The sequence below is a fragment of the Hippopotamus amphibius genome, chromosome 12 (assembly GCF_030028045.1).
Source record: "Hippopotamus amphibius kiboko isolate mHipAmp2 chromosome 12, mHipAmp2.hap2, whole genome shotgun sequence".
In the NCBI taxonomy this organism is placed as follows: Eukaryota; Metazoa; Chordata; class Mammalia; order Artiodactyla; family Hippopotamidae; genus Hippopotamus; species Hippopotamus amphibius.
Genome location: NC_080197.1, coordinates 103527916 through 103543633, shown reverse-complemented (window position 1 = coordinate 103543633; position 15718 = coordinate 103527916). Strand labels below are relative to the sequence as shown.

At 42.4% G+C, this 15718-nt stretch overlaps 1 protein-coding gene across 8 annotated transcripts in view; it reads right to left on the bottom strand.

The window, feature by feature from the left end:
• The window catches only part of USP15 (ubiquitin specific peptidase 15), a 115894-nt gene extending 113445 nt beyond the window's left edge, over positions 1-2449 (bottom strand). For 3 of the 8 annotated variants that reach the window (XR_009048569.1, XM_057704102.1, XM_057704100.1), the window contains exon 1: positions 2222-2447. Coding sequence is in view for 7 of the 8 variants with exons in the window: in XM_057704102.1 (XP_057560085.1) it covers positions 2222-2310 (89 nt within the window). In the remaining variant the exon portion in view is untranslated. Of the gene's footprint in view, positions 1-2221 lie in introns of all 8 variants that reach the window. The other 5 variants (XM_057704110.1, XM_057704111.1, XM_057704108.1 and 2 more) reach the window with 4 other exon arrangements.
• Between the last annotated feature and the right edge of the window lie 13269 nt (positions 2450-15718).

The following is a 15718-nucleotide window of genomic DNA, read 5'->3' as shown; positions in this document are numbered from 1 at the left end:
TATGGCTCATTTCAGCAATAAAATAACACACTGGATTTGCCCAAATGCCCATAAATGACTAACCCAACAATTTTTTAAGATGTTAAAAAGAGAAATAACTTTTTAACAAGTTCTAATGAGTTCCAAAAGCACAGACCCAAGTTACAACTAAATGATTAAATGTCTTTACTGGTTCTCCTGATTATCAGATTATTCTCCTTGAAACTCTGGAACAAACTGTTGTTAATTCCTTTTTTGACAGGTTTCACCTGCTAATTCCAAGTAAACTGGCTAACATATAAACCAAACTATATAGTTTCTGTAGCATCCCAGTACCATCTTTTTCCTGCATTTTTTTCTTTAAAGAAGAGGGGAAATCAATTGTGAGAACAAAAATCTGCACATTCTGCTGTTACCTAGATATCTGGGCCTCAGTTTCTTTTTATTTAAAATGAAAGCACTGAAATGACTCAAATTTATGGACTTCCTGTATTTACTCTTTTAAATAGATCTTTAAAATGATTGACAGTAACTGTCAAAAAATAAAAATGCTAAACTTTAGAACTTAATGCTCACAATACCCACACTGCTCTGATCATCCTGTAGTGTCCGCACCAATTATTACTGAATAATTATTACTCAAAACCAGAACATTAAAGAAAAGTAACAGCCACATAAATAATATCTATATATTAAATTGTATATTTCTATTTTGTGGCAATCCACACTTATCTTTTTAGGAGGTGGTAATAGGCAAGGGAAATTAAGAATTTTAAAGTGTTCTTTAACAAACAGAAGGACTGATCTCTTTTAACAATCCACAGGCCAAGGTAAACACAAATGTCCCAGGAAATGTCCAATTTCCTCACAGTAATAAACATCTCAGGAACACTCCCATATGAACAATAATTATTAAATCATTTTTTTTGCTGTAATGCAACAAGTATATGCTTCCACTTTCAGGGATTTTTTCTTTTATCATATGAGCACAGTATGCGGCCTAAGAAAGTAGGAAAAAAGTACTAAGACTTAGTCCAAAGTATTTAAATTCAAGTCCCAAGTCTGCCATCTCCCAGCTTCCTTGACAACGATTCCAACACCACAGCATTTTATCAGAAATGACAGTGACAAAAAGGTAGCCAAACTAATGTAATCTCACACACAGAAACTCTTTTAGACTATCTCACTGACTCAGGATAAGCCCCCATAATGACATTCTTCTGCCCATGTCACAGATGAAGACACGGAGGTGCGACGGGGTAAATTCACTTTGCTCGAAGTCATGCGGCACGCTCCGTGGTGGAAAGGCACCCCAATTCAGGTCTAAGTCTTCCACTCCTTCCACTAAGCCACATGGAGCGAATGAACATCCCTCTGGGAACGGCACACCGCTGTCCCGCGGGCGACAAGTGGAGACAACGTGGATTACAGCAGAGCAGCACAGCATCCTCCCGCACGGAACAGAGCCCCTGCGCACACGCTCCCACCCTGACGTTGCCCTGGGCACCGCTCGACACGGCCCCCGCACGGGAGGGTCTCCAGACACGTCCTCCAGCCGCCGCAGCACAGCCCGCGATACCGCGCGCGTCTGAACGCAGCGAGCGACTGCGGCCTCGAGCGGACCCAGCTCCCCCGCGCAGGCCCGCGGCAGCCTCCCAGCAGCAGCGAGGCGCCGCCTTCCGCGAGGAGCGCGGCCGGCGACCCCGGCCCCCCGGCGCCCGCGGCCCCCGCCCGCCCGCCCGCCCTCCGACGCGGGACGGGAGCCCCGCCGCCGTCCTCCCCGGCGGCGCCAGCGGCGGCCACCCCGCGGCCGGCCTCCCGGAAGAGCACAGGGAGCCCGGCCGCCGCCGCCGCCGCCGGCAGAGGAAACGACTGCAGGCGCGAGGAGGCGAGGCCGCGGCCGGCCGCGCGGCCGGGACCTGTCACCCGGCGAGCGGCTCCCGCCCGGCGCCTGCGACCGGCGGCTCGCGAAGGCCTGGGCTGGCAGCGGCGCCGCCAGGAGGCGGAGGCACGGAGCGCGCCGCACGAGCCGCCGCCGCCGCCCGGGCGCCCCTCAGCCCGGCCCTCGCCGCGGCGCCCGTCTGCGCCCCGGCCTTCCGGGAGCGGCCAGCACCCCGCCGCCCGCGGCGCCCGCCGCCGGACCTGCCCGCACCTGTCACCGGCGAGACACCAGCCCTGCGGCTCCCGCCCAGCCCTCCAGCGCGCTCGGGCGGCCGCAGCCACCTCAGCCGCTCTCCCTCACCAGGTGTCCCCTTTCCGGAGCGAGGTCTTGAGCAGCGTCGCGATGTCAGACCGCTGGGCGTCCAGATCCGCCGCTCCGCCTTCCGCCATCTTCTTCCCCTAGCGGCGGCGGCGGCGGCGGCGGCGGCGGCACGCCCAGAGCATTGTGGGAACGGCGTCCCGCGGCCCCGCCCAGTCGGCAGGTCGCAACCAAAGGAGACGTAAGGGGGGGCGGGGCGCCTGCGGACACACGCTGGCCGCGGGCGGAGGGGGTGGGGGCGCCGCCGCGGTCTGCCGCCGCCCGTCGGCCCCCGCCCGTCCGGCAGCCCGCCTCGGCCTCCCCCGGCGCGGCACCGCCCGGCCTCGGCGCTCGAGTGCGGCGCCTCGGTGCCCCCCTGCCTGCGCGGGGCCGCCGCCCCGTCCGGCCTCGACGTGCGCCGCCCCCTCCCCTCCCCACAGACGCCTGGGGAGCCCGGCGGGCGCCTTCCCTCGCGCTGCGGGCGGCGGGGCGTGGGGACGGCTCCCCGGGGCCGGAGTTCGCGCCGGCCCGCGCTCGGCTCTTTCCGGGCGGCGTCGCGCCTGCTGGGCGGGAGAGCGGCCCGACGGCGGCGGGCGGCGGCCCCTGCGCGCGGAGCGGCTCTGCGGGCTCTCGGGGCCGCCTCCCGGGCGCGCCCGCGGAGCCGCGCTGCCGGGGCCGCGCCGCCGTTCCTCGGCGAGCAGGGTGTCGGACAGGTGTCGAGGGACGCGGGCTGCTGCCGGGAGGAGAGGGCGGGAGGGGCCTGCTCCCACACGCGGTGAGGAGCGCCTCGGCCGCCGCCCCTGCCGCGGCGTGTGCCCCTGGGAGCGGGTCGGCGCTGCCCGCTCCTGCCTGGAGCCGGCTTCGTCACAGGTGGGACACGCGAGCCTCTCAGGAGTCGGACGCCGAGGGCGCGCGGTGCGGCGAGGCGGGTTTGCCCGCCAGCTGCCTGTCCGCTGCGCTGCGCTGATCGCCTGCCCTCGGAAGGCCTGGGCTCAGACCTGGACTGCGCTGCGCCAGGTGCACACCGAAAACAGAAACAAGCTGGTGCACCTGGAGGCCCGCACGACGCTGCCTGACGTGTGAGAACCCCCTGCGCGTGTGTTTCCTAAGTGAGTTGTGACAGGACTGCCCGGGTGACTCCAAGCACGAAGACGCGCAGAGAGTTGACTGTAAGATAACATGTGTCGTGAAAAGTCTAGAAGATGGATAAGGATTCCAGCGTGGCCTCTCTTGTGTATTCATTTTCAGCCTCTACCCCAGCTCATTGGGTGGGAATGCAGCAAGTGGGGGTAATATGCTAGGAAGACGTGCTGAACCCTTCCAAGTTGAGGTAGCGTATATGGACATGACAGTTTGTATCAGCATTACGCTTGCTGCTTTTCTTTGACACAGTATCAATACTGTTTTGTATTTTCATACAATCCTTGATTTGAAAGACGGAAAACAGCTTCAGTCAGTGCTATTTCTTACGCTGTTTCACTGCTGACAAGTTAAAAATTAGTTTCTGTGTAACATCAAAGGGTTACATTTCCCTCCTTTGCCACCCAACCTCTGAAAGAGAACTCAGGAATTTTCCAGAGAGAGGCAGCATGATACGGGAAGAATAGTGGAGTCATATGAACATGAGCTCAAACCTCACCTCAGCCTCTAGCTGCAAGGAATTTAACTTACAGTTTAGTCCTTAAATTGGGCATGATAATACCCACGTTAAAGAATTTTTGTCAAGGTTAAGCAGAACAGTGTGTGTTTGTTACCTGGTGGATAGTAGCCAGTCAGTAAACGCTCATGTTGTTCACTGTTGACAGGACTACTTATAATACCATGTAAATTATATCTCAGTAAAGCTGTTGGAAAGAAGTTACAGACTTTGAAGGCAAACATACTCTCCCTCAGTTTATAAACATAACATAATGGAGAAATGATGCTTCACGCACTCTGCTGTCCAGTTTCCCTTCAAAGAAGGTGCATTTTCGATATATTGACGTCTGTATCCATGCACCAAAATGAAATGACCTTTTCTGCATGTGCACCATGTTCAAGGCAATGAGTTAACTGGTTACAGATGTGTAAATTCAACGTCAATTTGAATTATATGTCAGATTTATGAAGTCATTTTGTAGACCTAACTAGTGGCCTTCAGAGTCAAGAAAGAAATAACAGTCACAGGTAAACAGTGATCGGATGAAAGGATAGTGGTGGGTGGTGCTCTACTACTTCTTTCCCACCTTGAATGTGGACGATGAGGCTGGAAACCCAGCTGCCAGCTCCTGACAGTGAGGTAACCGGCAGGAATGAAAGGCCAGGACAATCCCAGAGATGCCACTTCTGTGTCACGGAGTTGGCAAGTCATCACCAGCAACCGCTTATCCTAGGACTGCTTGATAGATACTGACTTTGCCACACGTAAGATAGCCAGGCTGCTGAAGCCACAGAAAGTGATTCTTTTACCATCCACACGACCAGCAGCTTCAGGAACTACCTTGTGACATTTAAAGTTGGAGAAGAATTTGATGAGGACAATAAAGGCCTGGATAACAGGAAATGCAAGAGCTTGGTCACCTGGGACAATGAGCGACTTACCTGTGTGCAGAAGGGGGAAAAGAAGAACAGAGGCTGGAGCCATTGGATTGAAGGGGACCAACTCCACCTGGAAATGTTCTATGAAGGCCAAGTGTGCAAACAGACGTTCCAGAGAGCTTGATCTGTATCCAACCGGAGTCCACGTGTGGCAGCAGCTTAATGCTGAGTTATATTCCAGAATGAATAGAAATTGATCTGTCCTGGTTTGGAGGTGGTGCCTCATGGTCGGAGAGATGTCACACAGCCTGTACCAGAAGCCATTTGGATTGTGGGAAAACTCAGCTTCAATAAACCTGTCCAATGATTCTGATTTTTTCCTTCTAAAAAAAGAAAAAAAAAAAAAAGAAATAACAGTCACAGTATTTTATTTAACAAGCGCTTACAAAGTGCCAGACCAGGTTCGAAACACTTTGAAGTATTACCTTGATCCTCACTCATAACAAACTCTGTAAGGTAGATGTTATTATTATTCCCATTCTGTAGATGAGGAATTGAGGCAAGTGGCAGAACCCAAATTTGAAATCAAGCAGTCTAGCTCCAGAATCTAGAAGGTTTGGGTAAGTTTTTATTTTTCCCTGACCTTTATGATCTTGATTATAGCAATAGCAATCAACTTTCTAGTGACTTCAGTTTACTAATAGATGGAAATTCTGCTTTGTTTACTTATACTTCTACTTTCAATTATGAAGAGAAATAAGATATTGTTTATAAATATTAAATTGGTTAAGGTCTACTGCTGGATATCTGTTTTCTCTCCTGAATAACTATGTAGATAATTGATGAGAAATGTTACTTTCCCTTGAATTGTGCAGGTAATTGAATATAAGCCAGGGTTTACATTGACTTGTTTGCAATGTGTGTCTTCATTGATGCTTCCCTTAGTTAACTTTATAAAAATGTACTGTTTGCTTGGTGATTGCCATTGCTTTCTCAGACTCTACACCCTTCTTGTCCATTAAAAATTTAACATCGGGCTTTGGATAGGGAAAAGGGTATGCTGGGAACTGCAAACTAGGCTTGATATGAGTAAAGTGCACCTTACATAAAGGCAGGATTCCTTCATCTTCTAGTAATTTCATCTCTGCTCACCGATGTTCAAATGATTCCTTTTAGAAAGGTTCTTATATTCAACAATTAAAAGGTCGGACTTCAAATGTCAACAGTTCAGGAGAGAATAAGTCTTAAAACTAAGGTGTGAAAGGAGAGCTGGTTTTCAGCCTGAGATGGACCAGAGAAAGAAGAAAAAGCACTACATTTTTTAATAGAGCGGAATGCAAGAAAGGACAAAGAATTCCAAGAGGAGCTTTGCATACTTCACAACTTTGTTTGGTGCTGGCTACAGGAGCCTAAGGAAAAATCTGCTAGAATCAGCACATCTGCTAAAGGAACAATGATTGATGACCTAGCTGTCTTTATTTCTCAACTCTTCCTATGTCAGGTCTTCAGGAAGCATTGTTTCACTTTTTCCTTCTTCCTTGTCCTTCCTCTACAGTTACACCTTCTGATAACTCCCCACTCCCCCTTGCCTGTTCAACTCTCTAAACCCTTCATTCTTTTCTCTTTTGTAACTTTATAACTCCCTTTTCCCTTTACTAGCTCTCTGAACAGCTAAAAGGCAGTGGAAAGGAGGGGGAGTAGTGCAAACACCAAAACAGCATGTAGTAAGTAATGTGCGTAATCTGTTAATGACATTTTGAAACTTGAGATACGACTAAAAATTGTAAGTGCCACGATGCAGTTTTTAAAACCTAAAAACAAACAAACAAAAAATCACAGAGGCTTATTTCAGATAAATATTAGGTCCTGATAAAAAGGAAGAGAAAAAGTAGTGAAATGAATACAGTGTCTTATACAAAGAGCCAGTATACTTGGATTTTGACTCTGGCTCAGTGCCACTAACTAGCGGGGTCACCTTGGCCAAGTTATTTAATCTCTGTGAACATTAGTTTTCTCATTGAAAATAAGGTGCTTAGACTCTTCTGGGGCTGAAACTCCATTGCTTGCAGGGGTTCAATATAGCTAATGTAAATGGGTGAAGCAAAACTGTTATAAGACAGTAAGGAGTCGTGGGAATCTAATGAATGGTCTGCCTTAACTAAAGTTATTTAAATTAAAGAAGTTAGAACAAACAAAATTATGTCTTCTACCGTAAAGGATCTAGAAAGTTCAGTTTTGACATGGGCGTGAAGTCTGCCATTGGATTAATCTGAGCTGCCACTTTATAGTCTCTATTTTGGAAGCATACACAAAATGCTGTGAAAGCTGGCACTACTCTGAAGGTTGATGTCAATCTATAGTAGATACTTAAGAGAACTAAACTGAAGCAATAAGTCAAATAGTCTTATAGGTCTAGAATTATAGCAAAAAAACTTCTTAAGACATAGTATATTCTGTAGGTCCTAGATATTTCAAAATGAAATGTACCTGTATGGTGGGAAACTTATCCAAGAAAAGAGTCCAGTTATCCTATCCAACCAAGAGTTATATAGATTAAATCAAGGTTGATAGGGAATTCTGCCTATTTTATTTTCTCTTTATTTGTTGTTTATTGACAGATTAAAGGTTGAATATGTTGTTGTATTTATACATAGACTTCAAAGTTGATAAAGAAGCACTTCATGAAAAAACAGAAATATTAAGCAGCCTCTGGGTCCTTTTCCCAAGCTTTGTGATAATAAATGGACTTTAGAAAGCGAAATCATTTCAAACATGCTGATCTTTTGTTTTAAAGGACAAGTTACATTAAACAAAATATTGATCTTAACATTATATACTTGATCATTCTAACTTTGCATCAGTTTTGTACAAGAGTTTAAAAATGATTTATACCCATGGATCTTAGAAATCTACACATCCAAAATGAAGTAGAGACTTGTGTAATTATCCAGTAATTCTGCAACTATATAGATGCCAGAGAGATTAACTTTGCTTTCTCCCGAGAGAGGCTGAATTATTCAGATTTTCTGTTTGGACAATCCTTCTCTTCATTTTAGCTTAGATAGCAAAAAAGATTTAAACTACTCACAAAGAGTTTTAGAACAATATAATATCAGGTCTTAAAGAATACATCTGTGTTCTGGGAGTGATATGAACATTGTATGAGCCATTTTTCATGATGTTGTCTTCCAGGTATCTAAGCAATAGGGGCACTACAGACCACTTGGAAGGTTAGGTGAAGTTAGAAGACATCAACAATGAAGGTAAAACAAGTCTAGTGATTTTATAAAAATGTTTACTATTGCTTTTGTTGCTAGCCAGTATCCTTGTGTCTGGGCCCTTCTGAACTATGTCAGTTGTGCATTTCTAAAACGATTAGTGGCCCAAGAACACTATTTAATACATTGGACATGATTTGTTTATCTTGAGGGATTCATGATATGTGCAGGAAATAACAATATACCTCCACATATAACTTGATTTACTTAATGTTTATGGAAATTTTATACAATATAGTGGAAAAATGATATATTTTAGAATCAGAAAGACCTGTATTTGAATGCCCCACTCTATTGCTTACTAGTTCTGGGAAACTGGAGACATTAGTTTCCTCACCTATGAAATGGAAATAATAGACTTCTCTTATAGCATTCATTCAAAAAGAGAAAGAAGTAATGAATGTGAAACTCAGAGCCCTCTATATAGTAGCAGTTATTATTTATGAAATATCTGTCCCTCTTTGACTGGGGCAGCTACTGAATTTGAATGTCTAAACAAATTCATTAAGCTCACAAAGCTGCTATGCAGTAATATAACAGTTCTGTTGAAATGAGTAGTATCCCATGTCAAAAAACCCAATCATTAAAGGGGCTAATAAGAATAATATTAAAAGTCCAGCTTTACTCACAGCCTTTTCTGTGAAGGTGTTCTTAAGGGTAAAACAGTGTACTTGGGAGCCAATAGTGGAATATGATACAAAAATGCCTATGAATGTCCTCTAATTATAAGCATAGATACATAATAGGTCAAATACATGTGTTATAGTCATCTTACCTGTGGACTGAGGCCGACAGCACAGAGGGCAGAGTAGTGGCTCCCCAGAGATGTCCATGTTCTAATCCTGGAAGCTGTGAATACGTTACCTTACAGCAACATGGCAAAAGGGATTTGTTGATTTGATTAAGGTTGAGGACCCTGAGATGGGGGATTATCTTGCATTATCCAGTTGGGCCCAGTCTAGTCCCATGAATCCTTAAAAGTGGAGACACTTCCCTGGCTGTGGTCAGAGATAGATATAACAGCAGAGGAGCAGCTTTGAAGATGGAATAAAGGGGCCATGAGACAAGGAATGTAGATGGCATCTAGGAACTGGAAAAGGCAAGGAAATCAAGTCTCCAGAAAGAAACACCGCCTTGCTGATGCCTTGATTTTAGCTCAACGAAGTCTGTATTCCGCTTCTAACCTATAGAAATGTAAGATAAAACGTGTGTTGTTTCAAGCCAATAAGTGTGTGGTAACTTCTTATGGTAGCAATAGAAAGCTGATACAGATAGGTAGTAGAACAGCCTATCTTGAGGAAATTAAGACAAAGCAAAATATTTTCAGACCTAAAATTGACCACTGTATCCACCTACCATAGTACTACACAGATACATTATATCATGGATAACATAAGTAATTGGGATTTATAAAATGTATTCTCCGGTCTGCTGGTTCACAAAAGTATGGAAGATATTTTTAGCAATGAGTAATAGCCATACTAAAGTCTTCAGTGATTATGAGATTATTTTAACTTTTTAGGCAATGCTGCCAGATTCTTAACATCAAATTTTAATAAATACTTGTCAAGAATGGGGACTTGGAGTTTGTAAATTATGCTGATTACATTTCCACTCGGTCACATATAAGCCCCGGATAAATGACAGTAGCTTCTAGATGAGTTGTAGTAGAATAGTTATTGGCATACTATGCAGAAGAAATGCTATAAAGACTCACTAATAGAGACTTGGGGAAGCCAACCTCATGCATTATAATCAGAGGAAGCTGAGTCAAGATGACTCATGAGCAGTAGAGCTGTAAATACACATGAGCTGGGTAATACACGTAACTGCTAGTCAAAGCAGATTACAAATCAACACTCATGGTCCAGACTTTGTTTCCTTCCTTCCCTCCGCCCTCCTTCTCACCCTCCTTCCCTACCTGTCTGCCTTCTGCTCTCCAGATCTATGTGGACAATGGTTCCTTGATAAGTATATACTTACTGAATGAAATGGCTTTACAGGCAAGTTAAAACTAAGAATAAAACCGATGTCTACTGACTACTTAAAGTGGTTAATGGAAAACAGAAGCAGATCAAGGTAAGGAGAAAAGTATCCTGTGTTTAATAGAGCAAGAGCTGAGTGGTTTTAAGTAATGCCCTTTAGACTCCATAATGCTCTGACTGCTTCTGAATGGTTCATATACAGCAAGTTTCTTTAGCCCTTTCAGAGAAAGATGAATTTCAGTTTTTTTCTCTTGAAGTGGAAGTAAGAGAAACTAGGAAATAGACGGTTCAGAACTGTCAGACTTCCAAAATAAGGGACGATTTCTCCAAATTCTGCTGTTAACAAGGTTTGCGTTTGTAAGCTTTCCATTTTCATATTGCATATATTAATTCAGAAAACAATAACAACTTATAAAGATGTGAACACTTTTTTTCAAGTCTGAAAGAACTTTAAGACTACATTAAAGAGAGTAAATAAGTTTTTTTTGTTTGTTTTTTGTTTTTTTGGCACACGGGCTTAGTTGCTTCGCGGCATGTGGGATCTTCCTGGAGCTGGGACTGAACCCATGACCTCTGCATTGGCAGGTGGATTCTTAACCACTGCGCCACCTAGGAAGCCTGAGAGTAAATAAGTTTTTTAAAATATAAAAAGACTCGGACTTCCCTGGTGGCGCAGTGGTTAAGAATCCGCCTGCCAGTGCAAGGGACACAGCTTCGAGCCCTAGTCCGGGAAGATCCCACATGTCGCGGAGCAACTAAGCCCATGTGCCACAACTACTGAAGCTCGTTCGCCTAGAGCCTGTGCTCCACAGCAAGAGAAGCCACCGCAATGAGAAGCCTGCACACCTCAAGGAAGATAAGCCCCTGCTCACCGCAACTAGAGAAACCCCATTCGAAGCAACAAAAACCCAACGCAGCCAAAAATAAATACATTTTTAATTAATTAATAAAAATAAAATAAAAACACATTTAAAAAAATATATAAAAGACTCATCTAAGGGAAATGGTAATTCACTGGAAAGGAGACTTTCACCGACAATGATTTTATAATGTATTTACTATAATGATACGGAAGAAAATTTATGATGAAATCAAAATTTATGATGAAATCAAAAATCTTTAAAAGGTATAGAATAGAGTTGGGCACCTCAAAGTAAATTCTAGGGATTCCCCCTTATAAAAGGACCTCTTAAATTAGGGAGCAAGGAATCTAAGAAGAGAATGCGGTCCTTCACCTGAACTCAGAAGGGATAACGGAGCTCGTTTGGGATTTGTTCTTCCTTTTCGCCACTGAAGGTATATTACTTATCCAGTGGACGGATATGCCTGGGGGGTTGAAAAGGAAAGTCATTTCAGCCTCAGGCAGTATTTCTAAGAATGTGGCCTGTAGTTTAGCTGCATCACAAGCACTTAATAAAGGTAATTTACATGTGGAGTATTAGGCCCAAGTCCAGATACAGGGAACCAGAATCTCTAGGGGATGAGGGTTAGAACTCTACACATTAACAACCTCACAGATGATTCTTGTGCTCTCCACAGTTTGGGACACATTAGTGTAAAGAGATAGGTTGGCTTCTTGAATTAATTTTGCCTGAATTCAGGCAATGACCTTGTGATAAAAGCACAATTATGTTGTAGCTGTAAGGCTGGATTGTCAGTGCTTGATAGAACAGTTTCTATCCCCAGCCCTCTAGGAATATGTAGTCTCAGTAAATTAAATGAACAAACTAATATAACTCTCTTGTACTGTAACTGACATCACTTCATCTAAGATTTTTTTCCTTTTTAAAATTATGACTAATAAAGATGCTAGATTGTATCAGTGGATTGATTTTATGTTCAATAATTTTTTGTATTTGGTGTCTCTTTATTAATCACTTATAGGCCATTAGGCTTCCTTTTCTAGTAGATAAATCATATTTTAGTTAAAACACAATAAACTGCTAAGAATTGTGTATCCAATTGATTATAACTATTTTTAGTAAGTAATGTAAAAGTAATTTATTTTTATGTTAAAGTTATACTGCCTATACAAAAAGACCTAATTTAAGATTTGTTAAGCTATACATAAATATAAGTGCAATACAAATACATGCTATGGCATATAGATTTTAAAAATATATTTATATTACAGAAAACCCTGAACGAACTTTTTGCCCAACCCAATATATTTATTTATATATATGTATTTAACAATGTTTAAGCAGAAGGAATGAAATTGTATAAGTAGTGCACACCACATATTTATCTATGACAACTTAAATGTGTGATAATTTGCAGACTATGTCAAACCTTGTTTGCTTTAGATTTTTAAGAATCATAGTCTTTGTTACTGCATTTAAAGATCATCACACTAGAAAATCTTGTTATTAAAAATGGATTTTCTTTTGAAAGCACTGAAAAGAGGAAGAGATCTTTTTGTAGGCTGTTGTCATCCTCAAACTTTGATATATGTAAGAATAAGGTATGGGATATGTAGAAGTGACACATTCTTGGGTACTTCTCAAATCAGAAAATCAGGAGGTCAGAACTAGGAATTTGCTGTGTTAGAAGTCCCCTAGATGATCTTATGAAGTTAAATAGTCCTTCAAGAAATCTCAGTTATGAACATATGATTGAACCTGGTGTACCCCCCCCCCAAAAATATATATATATATATATACTGTTATAAAAAAAAAAAAAAGAAATCCCAGTTATGGAGACAGCCTACAACATGTGTTAAAAATGAAGCATCAGTAATTATTCTTTTTATTTCTAAACATTCTGCATTTTGTATTGTGGCGGTTGATACCCACACCTATCCTACCTTACCCTATCTGCAGATGAGTTCAAATCATTTCTTCTTCCTGGACCCCTGCCTCTTCAGTGAGTACAGCATTCTTAGGGAGCAGCTTGAGGATCCATGGGGCTGAAAACATGACTTCCCTGAAAAGTACTGAGCGTGCCTATGTATTGATTTATAAAACTAACTCCTTAGGACTCATATTTTGACAGGTAAGAAATAATAATACAACATGAGAGTCAAAGGAGTCTTGAATAAGTAGACTATTACATAACACACAGAGCCAATGGCACTATGAAGATGGCTTTTAAAATAATAAAAATTATTAAATATACTTAAATTTAAGAGCAAAACATCTTGAAAAAATGCTATTTAGAGATACATTTCCCTTAATTGGAGACAGATGGAATTGAAAGGTTTGAGTTAGCGATAACAAAGATTTTTTATTTTATTTCCTATTTAAAGTCAGGGTTTTAGATTTGTTTCCCTGATCTAATTTAGCCCTAAGAGGCTGTAATAAAATACCAAGGAGAAAAGCTCCCATTCACTTTCAGTACCTCAAATAGTAAAACAAACTCTTGAAAGGAAAATTAAAGATCAGCTGTTTGAGAATGAGAACTAAGTATTATTTGAACAATATTGACAGTGGTTGATACACATGAAGGGGGCTCCTGGGAACACTCTAAGCAAGTGCTTGACTCTTAAAATGACAAATGGGGAGGAAACAATCTGAAAATAGCCATTTGTAGCGTTGAAATCAAATGTTCTTGGAACTCCGTGGGCCTAGCAATCATCTCATTTAATCCTTACCTTTTGGATGGGCAGTTTAGTACTTAGGGAGTGTGTGACTTACCAAGGTCGTGAAACTAGTAAAAGGGTAGGGTCAGGACTAGTATCCAGATAACCTGACTCTTACTTCTCTGCTCTTGCTATAATGTCACACTAATTCAGTAAGTCACTGTATTAATGATATTGGGCATTCTTAATGTAACATGATTTACTACTAACTTGGCAATTAGACCAGCAGTGCCCAGAGTCAGAGTCCTGCCTATGGAGAGGCTGCTTATTGTCTCCAAATGTGAACTCTCCTTTTCTTCCATAGCAATAGAAGTTTCAGCTGAACACATGGCTACACAACCAAACACTCTGGATGTTTTTTCTTTTTAAAAACCACTTTGAGATATAATTCACATACCATACATTTGACTCATTTAAAGTGTGCAATCTAATGTCTTTTAGGACATTCACAGAGTTGTGCATCCATCACCACAGTCAATATTAGATTATTGTCATTACCCTCCCCCAAACCCCACATCCCTTAGCTGTCACCGCAACCCCTTCAGCCCTTCAGCCCCAAGCAACCGTGAGTCTCTTTTCTGTCTCTATAGATTTGCCTATGTGGACATTTCATTTCAGTAGAATCATACAATATATGCTTCCTTGTGACTGGCCTCTTTGATTTTGCATAATGTTTTCAAGATTCATCCATGTTATAGCATTTATCAGTACGTCATTTCTTTTTATTGAATCAATAATAATAATTCCATTGTAGGGATATACCACATTTAATTTAATCCACTCATAGTTGATGGACATTTGATATGTTTCCACTTTAGGACTACTGTGATTAATGTTACTGTGAACATCATGTACAATTGTTCGTGTGGGTATTTTCACTTCTCTTGAGTATGTACCTAGGAGTGGGATTGCTGGGTCACGTGCTCACTCTATGTCTAATCATTTGAAGAACTGTCAGACTGTTTCCCTAAGTGGCTGCACCATTTTACATTACCACTCGCAGTCTGTGAGGGTCCCAGTTTCTCCATATCCTCAGCAACCCTTGTTATTATCTCTTTTTGACTGTAGGCATCCTAGTGTATGTCAAGTTTTATATCATTGTGGTTTTGATTTGCATTTCCCTGATGGCTAAGGGTGTTGAGCATCATTTCATGTGCTTATTGGCCCTTTGTATATCTTCTTCAGATAAATGTCTGTCCACATCCTTTGCCCATTTTATAATTGGAATATCTATCTTTGTATTATTGAGTTATAAGTGTTCTTTAAATATTTTAGATACTGGAACTTTATCAGATAGATGATTTCCAAAAGTTTTCTCCCATTGTGTGGGTTATCTTTTCACTTTTTTGTTGGTGTCCTTTGAAGCAAAAAGTTTTAATTTTGATGTCCAGTTTTATCTGTTTATTCTTTTGTTGCTTGTTCTTTTGGTGTTCTAAGACATTACTTAATCTGAGGTCCTAAAGGTTTATACCTATGTTTTCTTCTCAGAGTCTTATAGCTTTGGATCTCACATTTAGTCTTTGATCCATTTTGAGTTAATTTTTGTATGTGGTGTGAGGAAAGGGTCCAATTTAATTTTTCGCATGTGGAAATTCCAGCACTGCTAGTTAAAAATATTATTCCTTCCAGCATTTAATTGTCTTGGCACCCTTTTTGAAAACTAACTAACCATAACTATGAAGACTCTTGATTCTATTTTATTCCTCTCTGTCTTTATCCTTATGGCAGTATCACATTGCTTTGATTACTCTAGCTTTGCAGTATGCTGTGAAATCGAGAAGTGTGAGTTCTTCAAATCTGTTCTTCTCTCTCAGGATTCTTTTGGCTATTCTGAGATTCTTGAAATTCCATAAGAATATTAGAATTAGCTTCTCAATTTCTGTAAAGAAGTCAGCTGAGATTTTTATAAAGATTGCTTGGAATCTGTAGATCAATTTTGCAGGGAGCAGCCCTGAGAAAGGGGTCCTGCTCCCAGGACATGGCCCTGGGAGCTGCCTTAATTCAAGGATTTGTGTAAAACAAACATAGCTCTCTGTCCCGCCACCTCGACCTTGAGTATGTGTTCCCACAGACTCCTTATCATATGAGAACATCCTGAGACCATGTAGGGTGCAGGCTACTATGCAAGTTCCTGGTGCCC